Raw genomic sequence first — 12,266 nt, forward strand, 5'->3', positions numbered from 1 at the left:
CTTACTAACCAAAAAGAAGGTGGAAACAGGAATATCATATGCAAACACACATGTACATGCACGTGCAAACACATACACACTCAGGCATTAAGCGGCAATATAGATGGTGTGTGACCAGTGTATCAAAGTGATTTTTCTTAGCATGAGGGAACAGAGTTGAAATCCTTAGGAAGAGGACAAAATATGAAAAACATCGCACACCAACATTTTTACGAAACAAACTCATCTTCCCATATATATATGCCAGAGCTGATTGAATTTCCATCTCAGTAATATAATATGTGACACCACAAAGCCCCTTTCCTGCATTCTGAAAATTGTTCAGTGGTTATCAGATGGCTAACATAAAATTTGAACTGTTAAGCTAAAAGTTGAAAACATTTGACTATGTCACTGAAGATACAGTCAGCTTTGGGGAAAAAAACACTATTGCGTCTCCATAGGGAACAGTTTATTTCAAGTTTTAAAGTTATGGCAAAGAAATCAACTTTTGCATTTATGGCAACCCAGAGCTTATGACCATAGGTAAAGGTAGGAACGTAGATTGAACTGTAAATTGACAGCTTTGCTTTTATGCTTAGCTGTCTCTTCACCACAACACACACATCAATCTTTCAGTCAAATGTTCTACTCTCCCCTCACTCATGAACAAGATCCCAAGATACCTGAACTCTTCCACTTGGGGCAGTAACTCGTCCCTGACCCGGAGTGGGCACTCCACATTTTTCCGGCTGAGAAACATGGTCTTGGACTTGGTCTCAGAGGTGCTAATTCTCATTCCTTCCACTACACACTGCTCCATTGCAGGGTGGAGGTAACCACCTGATTAAGACAATATAACCACATAATCTGCAAAAAGCAAAGATGAAATCCTGAGGCCACCAAAGAGGAGACCCTCAATCACTTGCAGCAGCCTCAGCAATGAAGGCGTGGAACATGGTCCATGTGGACTCAATGTCCTTAGTCTCATTCAATCGAAGCTTTACTGGAGGTGGAAGTTTAAGACTGGAAGACTGGGGCCACTGCACCCTTACTATAGAAAAATTTATTTCAAAATCTTCCCCTTAAGCCTCCTATACTCAATGTTTCTGAATGAAGACATCATGTAACACCATAAAAATTAAAAAGCTTAATAAAATCTTAATACATTGCTTTCTGATGGCACACAGCAAATTCAAAAGTGTTAAATGTTTTGGTGTTAATAGTCTTGCAAAAGTAGAGTTAATTTTACTCTAAGCAGAGTCACATTCTTTTAATGTAACTCTGAGGTGTAAAATGATAGTAGTTAAAATCGAGTGTTAAAAATGAGTGTTTCTCTGTCAAATCTGGAGGTGTTACAATGGAAACATTAACTCTTGACCTCTTAACTCTGAACTCCTAGAGGGGCTATGACACCAACAGAGTAAATTCACAGACTCCGCCCCCAGCACGGCTCCAATTGAAGCTGAAGTGAAGCCGTTTCAGAACAGTTTGCTCTACATATTTGAGTTGTTTGCGATGCTTGGTAAGTCGTTTTTTCAAAGATTGTTTCAATTATTATTATGAGCTTTTACTTCTGTGGCTCTTTGGAGTTGAGACAAAGCTGTGTGAAAGGCATTAGCCATGTTGCTCGGTGATAGCATAATATTCTGTTTTAGCTAGCTGAAAGGTATTGTTTACGGGCAAATATCACAGCCTTGAAAAAAGCTTGCATGTGAATTTTCAGTCAAACTTTTGGTCAAATACACCTAAAACAATGTCTAGAATGTGAAATGTTGGTATAATGGTGCTACTTGAAGCCTGAAAACGATCGCCCATAAAAATAAAAAAAAACGAGCAAACAGCAGTAGCAGGCGTCCTGACTGGATTCTACGTTAGCATAGATCCCTCCAACTCTGCCATTGTCGGTCCCAAGCCCGGATGAGAAAGGAGGAGGGTTGGGCGTGGGGCTAGCAACCCCACCCTGTAAAAACTCCAATTGCTACGGAAACAGCAAGTGAATCTCAGTATCGACTGAATCAGGGCGAAGATGATGATCGGCAACCCTTAATGACGACAGTGGAGAAAAGCCCTCGGGTCATCCACTGCCCGATGCGTCGACCAATTTTCGACCCAAAAGAAACTACTCGTTATGGAATATGGAATGTACGGACTCTGTACCAAACAGGTAAATTGGCCCAGTTTCTATATGAATTTGACTCGTACCGTATGGACATCTTGGGCATCTCAGAAATGCGATGGGCAGGAAGTGGGAAGATGGTTAGTGATGGAAAGATGGTGCTCTACTCTGGCCATGCCCAAGACCATGCACGTGGCGTGGGCTTCATCCTCTCGCGACGTGCAACAACATCATTGCTGGCCTGGAAGCCCATTTCAGACCGCCTAACCTTAGCTCGTTTCCAAGCTAGGCATGTGAAAGTCACAATTCTTCAAGTATATGCTCCAACAGAAGAGGCTGATGATACTGACAAGGATGGGTTCTATGCGATGCTCCGGGATGCCATTGACAACTCCCCGCGTCATGATTTGCTGATCGTGGGCGGAGATTTCAACGCGCAAATAAGCAGTAACCGGGATGGCCTGGAATCGACTATCGGCCCGTTTGGAATCGCAGCAATGACAAATGAAAACGGTGGGCGGCTGATCTCGTTCTGTGCGGCAAACCGGCTGACCATCAAGAACACCTTCTTCGGCCACAAGCGGATACACAAGGCGACGTGGAAGGCCCCCGGTGGCAGATATACAAGCGAGATCGACTACATCTGCATATCATCCCGCTGGGCATCCACCATTAGCGATGTTAGAGTGTGGCGTGGAGCCGACATTGACTCGGATCACTACCTGCTAATTGCCAAATGTAAACTTCACCTGAAGCGCCTCCAACCACGATTGCAGCGGCCAAGTCCTTTTAACATTCAACGCCTAAAAGATGCAAATACGGCAGCGGAATTTCAACTCGAATTGAGAAACCACTTCCAGCTCCTTGCTGCGGAAGGAAATAACAACAAAAATCCAGATACACTCTGGGATGAGCTAAAAGAGGCTGTGGTCGGTGCAGCAGAATCGAAGATTGGTCGCCGACGGGGCGGCTTTAAGGAGCGCTGGATCTCCGACCGTTCATGGGAACTTATAGATCAACATCGCTTGGGAAAGTCAGTTCGGGACCAGGTGGCCTTTGACCCACATGCTTCTGCAGACCAGCGTGAGAGGGCCATGGCCACCTACCAAGACCTTGCCCGACAGGTCAAACGCAGCTGCTGGCGTGACAAGCGTGAATGGATCGAAGCTAAAGGCATCGAAGCCCAAGAAACAGCCGATCGGAACGATACCTGAACCTTATATTGCATTGTACGAGATCTAACTGGGGCTCGTGGTGGCCGCGGTGTTCCAATCCGAGACAAAAATGGACGTGTCCTCCTTACTGCAGCTGAACAAGAACAACGATGGGTCGAACACTTCCGCGATACTCTGAACCAACCTGAGCCACCCCAACGGTTCGAGGCCGAAGACCTGGCACCTTCCATGGATCTTCTTCCTGTCGATATCGGACAAATCAGCATCACTGAAGTCAAGACAGCGATCCGACTCCTCAAGAGTGGAAAGGCCGCAGGCCTGGAGAAAATCCTCGCCGAAATGCTGAAGCATGGTGGACCCCATCTTGAAGCCGCCCTCACAAGACTCCTAAACACCTGCTGGTCAACATCACATGTACCCGATGATTGGACAAAAGGCACCATTATCAAACTTCCAAAAAAAGGTGATTTGGGAGACTGTAACAACTGGCGGGGCATCACGTTGCTGTCGGTACCCGGGAAAGTGTTTTGCCTCGCTCTTTTGAATCGGCTACGACACGCTGTGAACGAACGATTGCGAGAAGAGCAGGCTGGGTTTCGGAGTGGCCGGTCATGCATCGAGCAAATCTTCACCCTCCGCATGATCATTGAACAAACATTGGAACACCAAAAGAAGATTTCTATTAATTTCATTGACTTCGAGAAGGCTTTTGACAGCGTCCACCGGCCGACTCTATGGGCTATCCTACACCACTATGGAGTCCCTCAGCAGTTTGTAGATGCCTTTCGTTGTCTCTACTCCAACTCCCGTTGCTGCGTCCGGACGGATGACGGCTGCACAGCCTTCTTCAAGATCAATACTGGCGTCCGACAAGGATGCGTGCTATCCCCTTTCCTCTTCCTGTTGGTAATTGACTTCATCATGCGACGATCAGTTGACCAAGCTGGCATCGGTGTGCCCTGGCACGAAGCACGTAATCTCACTGACTTGGACTTCGCAGATGACATCGCCCTGCTGGGCTCGACTCAGGAAGACCTCCAAAAGTTGACCGTGGCCCTGCAGAGGGAGGCAACGAAAGTTGGATTAAGAATCAGCGGCAAAAAAACCAAGGTACTCCGAGTTGGCTATGCACGTGCCCGCATTCCTGTCATGATCAACCAACAACGTGCTGAAGAGGTGGAGAATTTTACATATCTTGGCAGCATCATCTCGAATGACGGGGTCTCTGATCGGGATGTCGACGCCAGAGTAGGGAAGGCAGTTGGTGTCCTGCGATGTCTCCAACCTATTTGGAACTCGACCTCCCTGAATGTAAGGGTCAAGATCAGACTACTGAACTCTATAGTCTTCCCTACTGCACTTTACGCTAGTGAAACCTGGCGCTCAACAAGTGCAATTATTCAACACCTGAACGTGCTTCAACAACGTGGCTTGCGGCGAATCCTGAGAATTTCCTACCGGGACCGAATAACAAATGAGGAGGTCCTACGAAGAGCAGGCACCCGCCCATTAGCCGATGTTGTTGCAGAAAGGCGCTTTCGCTTTGCGGGACATATTTTACGCCTACCCCCTCATCGCCCAGCTAAGATTGCCATGACATGGTGTCCACGCACTGGCAAGCGAAAGCAAGGCCGACCAAAGACCACATTGCATCGAACATTTATGGACGATCTGAGAACTGTCGACATTGCCTGGGACGAAGCTGAAGCAGTCGCTGCTGACCGACATCGATGGAGATCACTAGCTGCCCGATGCGCCGCTCGACGTAGGAAGAACTAAGTGCTAAGTAAGTAAAGTAATAGATCCCTCCAGAGTTTTGTGCACACGGTTTAAGTAAAAATTAAAAAGGTTGAGGTTTTACATTTAGTTCAGTATTACCTGTTGCCTGTGTCTTTGTCTTTTGGGAAAATACTTTACACAAGTAATGGCTCAAAGAGGATTCCTTTTTTTTTTTTTTACTGTGCTGCAATTGTTTACTGGATTATTTGTGCCATTAATTAGTGTCAACTAATTTTTATTCAATCTCCGCACAGGATATGCTTGTGAAGATGGAATATGGGGGAGAGCAGAAGTGCGTTGAAGTTCCACAAAGGGATGAATGAAGGACATGCATATTGTATTGAAGAAATAAGTGATGAGAATGCTGTTATTTGCATTTACCATGTCAGACCTTTTGATAAACAAAATTCTAATGAAAGTGAGAACATGTACACTGTTACATCTTTCAGAAAATGTTTTGAAATTGTGGTGCACAGTTCAGAATAAATGTTTTTCAAAAACCATTGCGTCTTTTTAGTAAATGTTTATTTCCAAAAGAAATTTCTAGAAGTACAGAACAGTAAAATTCCCGCTTTTTAGAATGAATTAGAAGATAACTCTTACGTAGTTAAACTAAAATACTCTTTGAGAGTTAATATATAAATTCTTAACACCAAGTGTTAAATTATCAACTCCAGACAGATTTGGTGTTTAACACTAAATCAGAGTTAACGTACCAACTCTCCAAAAAGAGTTAAATTAACACTCTCTGGTGTGGACCCATATAGACACTTTAATAGTGTTGAAATCAAATCCGACAGTGTTAATTTGGACATGATGGATTTGCTGTGCACATCATTTTATTTTCTCTATCTTACAGTCTTTGAAGACTTGTAAATATCCCCCATTACATTCCTGTTGTAATTAATTAAACATTGTAATTAAGGGGTGTAAACACCAAGACATGGTTTGATATGCAAACAAGGAAATCATATTTGCATTTATGTGCAATTGTTTTTTCCCTTTCACAGCCCAGCATGAAATACACGTGTGTGTCTGTGTGCGTGTGTGTGTTGTCTGTTTCAATTTTTTAAATCTTACTAATAACGCTAAAAAATATATTATGTAGGGAAAAATATTAATTTGTTAAAAATGTTATTACAGTAATCAGCAAGGCAGAGTTGGGGACAATTTCTCCAATGAATAATTTGCATAACTCAATTCCGTGTACACTATCAAAACCTAGTGTGTGTATAATCTCTTAGCAAAATTAGTAATATTTTCAAGTTTCTACAATAAAATTGTTTTACCTCCCTTGCCCTTTCTGCTATGCCACAGAGCTTTTCCACTGTGTTTCTTACTGTGCTCCTACTGATAATATTCAGTTAAAATTGAAACTCATTGCAACTAAGCTAATGAATAATTTTTTTCCACTCACTCTGCCAACATTATTTAATGTTACTCTTGAAAAATTATTGTCATTGAGTAGTAATCCAGTTGGTAATCCAGTTTCCCAAGGTCCTCTGTCAAAACAAGAACTTTTCAATTTTCTTACTAAATACATTGTACCTGTAGGGCAGCAAAATTTTGTTGGAAGTGTACTATTTTTCTCCTTGCTGTATAAATGGTTCAAAACAGCACAACCTTTAGAACTGTTGTCATAACCTTCTAAAAAATGAAAGCAACCAAAGGAAGGCAAGCAATATCCAAATATGATTGAACTCCGCCAACTGGATGCTCTGAACTACATGCAATTTAGTAAAGAATAATTCAATTCAAACATCTGCATGATAGACCTTATGTTTGTATTATTAGTCAGTTTTGTCATCTATGCATAGCCTATCTAACAAACAAACCAATTAACAGTACATTCTTAGCCATTCCTATGGAAAAGCAGATGGATGAGTAGTAAAGTAAAGGTACACTAGCGCCAAAAGTATTCAGTTACCCATCCAAATCACTGAATTGAATTGTTCCAGTCACTTCCATGGCCACTGGTGTATAAAATGAAGCACCTAGGCATGCAGACTGCTTCTACAAAGATTTCTTTTTTTTTAATGGGTCCCTATCAGGAGCTCAGGGAATTCTGGTGTGCACTGTGGGACTGTGCATCAAGTCCAGTCATGGAGTATTAAATATTCCACAGTTAACTGTTAGTGCCACTATAACAAAGCAGAAGTAATCGGGAATGACAGGAACTCATCCACAAAGTGATAGGTCACAAGTGGATGCTGATGCACATAAGAGGTCGCTAACTATCTGCAAAGCCAGTCGCTACATCGCCAAACTTCTCGTGGCCTTCAGATTTAGCAGTGCATATAGAGCTTCATGGAATGGGTTTTCATGGAGAAGCAGCTGCAGACAAGCCTCACATCTCCAAGCACAATGCAAAGCACTGGATGAAGTGGTGTAACGCATGCCACCACTGGATTTTAGAGCAGTGGAGATGTGTTCTTTGGAGTGACAAATCACGCTTCACTGGTTTAGCTATATTTGACATAAATGTTGGAACCTTGTCAATGCACTACACAGCAGGTGTGACTACTTTGTTGCTTCCTGCTAATCACCTAAACCTGAATAAAGTTTAACAAATATTAATTTGGTACAACACGAGACCTACTACACATTTTCTATAGGAGCCTCCAGAAACTTAAAACTAATTTTACTTACACACTATACCCAGTAAGTAATGCACCATTAAATACCCAATTTTTGCTTAAAATTCCCATCTGCTAGTTCTTCATCATTTTAACTGTTTTTCTTTTTTATCCTTTCATCCTTGCTCAGTTTCTCTTCCTATTTGCTATAATGGACTGAAAGCACCAAAGCTGATAACCCGGTGGCAGTTGTGAGGATTAAACTCCTACTGGTGAGCTGTATGTGCCTGTGCAAATTTGTGGATGTGCAATCTATAAAAGCGTGTGTGTGTGTGTGTGTGTGTGTGTGTGTGTGTGTGTGTGTGTGTGTGTGTGTGTGTGTGTGTCTGTCTGTCTGTCTGTGTGTATACACGTAGTATAAGCCACGAGGGGATTAGGCTGTTATTGATCCAAGACGGACACTGTATTTACTGGGATAACTTGCAAGGCCTCATAATCATAACTGTCTTAGACAGTGGTCTAACTTAATGAAAGCACTTTCAAAAGTTCAAGTGGTTAACACAAAACTGTAAGGCAGTCATATTAGAACACAGAGACACAAACAGAAATCTATATTAGTATAACTGAGGGGTAGTTTTCAAGTAAACATTTCAGTACTGAAGAACTGTTACACAATGTGTAGTCTTGGTTGAGAAATAGGTCCAAAAGGAAAGTTGTGCCATTGAGTCAAGTTTACTGTCAGCTGTGTAAATTGTAACGGACTGGGTTACAAGTTAGTTAACTGTTGTGTTATCAGTGTTTTGTGTTCAGAATTGCCACTCACTTATGGCATAGTTGGACCACACCGGCAGCATGGTGATTTACTTAGTGTCCTTGAATGTGTAGTATTCTAGAGGCCGGTTGGCCTGTCAATCAGATCAGCTACCAATGACAGACAGTCTGGAGAAGATCATGTGTGTGGTTGGCTGAGAGTGTTCGGGGGATGGGTGTTAGAGAATGTTGTTGTGGGTGTGTGCGGGAAAAAGGAGCGAGAGTCGGGGTTTGTGTTGATTCTGGAGAGCGCGTTATTTCCCTGTTGTTTTGGCATTGGCTATGGTCCACAGTAGCCTGTGTTACTATTCTTAATAAACACCGGTAGCCGGAACACCGATCGTCTCTGTCTTCTGTTGGAGGGATGCTACAATATATATATATATTAGTGCTGTCAAAATTAACACGTTAATTGTTGAGATCAATGCGAAATGTTTAACGCGTTAAAAAAATTTAACACAGTTTTTTTTTTTTTAATTTCCTGTAATCTAAGACCTTTAAACTCATGAGCACCTCTGGAGGAGGGGGCAACAGTGTGCTATGCTGGCGTTTGTCCTGACAGAAATGATTAGAAGAAGAAGAAGTGACACCATGCTGCTATCTAGCTAACACTAGCTAACACACACAAGCATGGACGAGGGCGTACTTAAAGTTTCTCTTTAAGAAGTTGCCTGATGGCTTGTTGGACAAAACATGAGTAAGGTGCACAATTTGCAAAGCTGAATTCAGGTACCACAGAAGCAGTTCATCACTGGCGTTTCACCTGAGAGCAAACACTGAATCCGCCTCTACGGGACCTTGCCAGTCTGCGCTTCAGGAGAATGGTGCTTGTGGATGAATAACAAAAAATGTGAGAGAAAAATTAACCAATTCCTTGGTTGTTTGGATAGGTAAAAACTGCCGATCAGTTAGCATAGTAGAAGATGATGGACTGAGAGAAGTCATTCGCACTGCATCAGGAGATGTGTGTTACAATCTGCCCTCGAGAGGAACCATTGTGCCGAGACTGTCGAGACCATTGTGTCGGGCTTAGCAGTCCGGCAAGCTTTTGCAAGTAAGGAACGTCGCTCTCACCGGAGACCACTGGACTTCGGTGAACAACGATAATTACTTGGGGGTCACGGCGCATTTTATTGATAACAACTGGACTGTGCAATCGTTTGCACTAACAGTGAGTAAAACTGAAGAGAGACACTATTGCTGAGGCGTGTGCTGACCATTTTCTGAGTTTTGTAAACGAATGGAAAATCAAGGACAAGGTAGCCACGCTTGGCACCGACAGTGCTTATAACATGGTTGCAGCCGCCAGACTACTTCCATTTGAACACATGCCCTGCATGGCCCACATTCTGCAAAGAACGGTCACAGTTTCTCTTAATGACAGCACATTTGAAAGGGCTCTGGCCAAATGTCGCAAGATTGTTGGACATTTTAAGCATAGTCCAGCAAATGCTCAGGAATTAAAGGCACAGCAAGCTGCACATGGACATCAAACAGAACCGCTTGTTCAGGATGTTCCAACAAGATGGAACTCCACCCTAGAGATGATCAAGCGGATCCAGAGAAACAAATCTGGGCTGACCACCATTCTGACTCAGCAAAACAGCAAGGTGACCATGTTGACTGACCAGGAGCTTGACAGACTGCAAAAGCTGGAGGAACTACTTGAACCTTGCAGGTAATCATTTTGTTTCTCATGATTGTGTGTCTATCTTTGTGTTCTAGCTTTGTTTTCAAGTATGTTCTCCACCTCATCCTCTCTGTGTACAGGGTGGGCTCTTTATATGGATACACCATAATAAAATGGGAATGGTTGGTGATATTAAAGTCCTGTTTGTGGCACATTAGTATATGTGAGGGGGCAAACTCCTCAAGATGGGTGGTGACCATGGTGGCCATTTAGAAGTCGGCCATCTTGGATACAACTTTTGTTTTTTCAATAGGAAGAGGGCAATGTGACACATCAAACTTATTAGTAATGTCACAAGAAAAACAATGGTGTGCTTGGTTTCAACGTAACTTTATTCTTTCATGAGTTATTTACAAGTTTCTCTTTGTTCACAGCCATTGACATGTCGAAGAGGTTAACATGTGAGGAGTGGATCGAAATTGTGTTGATATCTGGTGAACGCAGTAACCGGGTCATTGCAGCATATTTCAATACAAGACACCCAACGAGACCACCCATCTCCCATGCTACAGTCAGCAAACTGCTTGCTAAGTTTCGTGAAACTGGTTCAGTGTTGGATTCGGCAATATGTGGACGCAAGAAAATTGTCACTAATGAAGAAACATCAGTGGGTGTCCTAGCTTCATTTAGCAAGAGCCCACAGCGTAGCACTCGCCGCATGTCACTGGAGAGTGGCATTAGTCGAACATCCCTTCGGCGGATATTAGCTACCCACAAATGGCACCCTTACAAACTCCAGCTAATGCAGCATCTCAACGAGGATGACCCAGATCGGCGCACAGAATTTGCGGAATGGGCAAAACAAAAATTGGAACAGGACCCTCAGTTCACGCAGAAGATTTTGTTCAGTGATGAGGCAAACTTTTATGTGAATGGTGAAGTTAACAAACAAAACCACCGCCATTGGTCTGACACTAACCCACATTGGATGGATCCCTCCAAGACTGTTGGAATGACAAAAGTGATGGTTTGGTGTGGTATATGGGGTACAACGATAGTGGGTCCATTCTTCATCAATGGAAACCTCAAGGCCACTGGATATTTGAAATTGCTACATGATGATGTGTTTCCCTCTTTGTGCAGTGAAGCTGGCACGTTCCCTGAGTTTTTCCAGCAAGATGGTGCACCACCACATTATGGGTGCCAGGTCCGAGCATTCCTAGATGATGTGCCACAAACAGGACTTTAATATCACCAACCATTCCCATGTTATTACGGTGTATCCATATAAATGGCCCACCCTGTATTTTCATATGTGGTATTTATGTTTGTCTCTGTGTGATTAATAGAAAAATATAGACTTGATCTTTCTATTGCAGATATGTGACCGAACTGCTGGGGCGAGAGCGGTATGTCTCCTGTTTCATGGTGTTGCCAGCCTTGTGTCATTTGTTCAGGATTATGGAGCCCTCAGATGATGACCCAGTCTACGTTTTGAGGTTTAAGAAGGTTTTTTACCACATGGCCTAGCTCAGCGGAGGGACAGCAGCAATCTCACATGGCTGAAGATCGCTACTGCCATTGATCCCAGGTTTAAAGACTTTAAGTGCCTTTCCAAAGATGAAAGAAGAGAGGTGTGGGCTTCAGTACATGACCTTCTGATGGCAGAGATGCATGCACACCAACAATCTGCTCAGACAACAGAGGAACCATCACCAAAGAAGAGCAAGATGTCCATCTGCTTGCTGGGTTCTCCTCATTCAGATACAGAGGAAGATGCTATAGTCCGCTGTCTGAATCTGTTCAAAGCAGAGCCCAAGATTGACATAGGAGAGTGTCCACTAAAGTGGTGGTTAAAGAGAGAAGGAGCACATGCCAGGCTGGCACCTATTGCACGCAAGTAAATGGTCTGTATTTGTATAGTGCTTTACTAGTCCCTAGTACCTGTCAACCCCTGCAACCACAGTGCCTTGTGAGAGATTATTCTCACTCTCAGGTCACATCATTCAAAATAAGTGTGCTTCTTTCTCATCAGACAATGTAAACAGAATAGTCTGCCTCAGTCACTGGCTGAGTGCAAAGAAGGACTAAGCCAGATTGCTCCTTTGAAGTGAAAAATGTTCAACATTCTGGGTTTTCAGCTGTCTTTTTTGTTTTAAATACTGAGTTTTGTGCACCCTTTATTGTTATGGTATTCA

At 43.2% G+C, this 12,266-nt stretch overlaps 1 protein-coding gene and 1 pseudogene across 2 annotated transcripts; both read left to right on the forward strand.

Annotated features, from left to right (window-relative positions):
* The first annotated feature begins 2,028 nt into the window (after positions 1 to 2,028).
* LOC145419922 (protein CFDP2-like) lies at positions 2,029 to 3,312 on the forward strand. The gene has a single exon (XM_080288402.1). It carries the CDS (start codon positions 2,029 to 2,031, stop codon positions 3,310 to 3,312), a length of 1,284 nt encoding a protein of 427 aa, XP_080144528.1.
* Positions 3,313 to 3,501: 189 nt separating this feature from the next.
* On the forward strand, positions 3,502 to 12,148 carry LOC113036734 (E3 SUMO-protein ligase ZBED1-like; annotated as a pseudogene). The gene is made up of 3 exons (XR_013901182.1): positions 3,502 to 4,521; positions 9,103 to 10,116; positions 11,448 to 12,148. The product of XR_013901182.1 is annotated as an E3 SUMO-protein ligase ZBED1-like (transcript).
* Positions 12,149 to 12,266: the final 118 nt, after the last annotated feature.

Source organism: Astatotilapia calliptera, chromosome 14 (genome assembly GCF_964374335.1).
Source record: "Astatotilapia calliptera chromosome 14, fAstCal68.1, whole genome shotgun sequence".
NCBI classification, from domain to species: Eukaryota; Metazoa; Chordata; class Actinopteri; order Cichliformes; family Cichlidae; genus Astatotilapia; species Astatotilapia calliptera.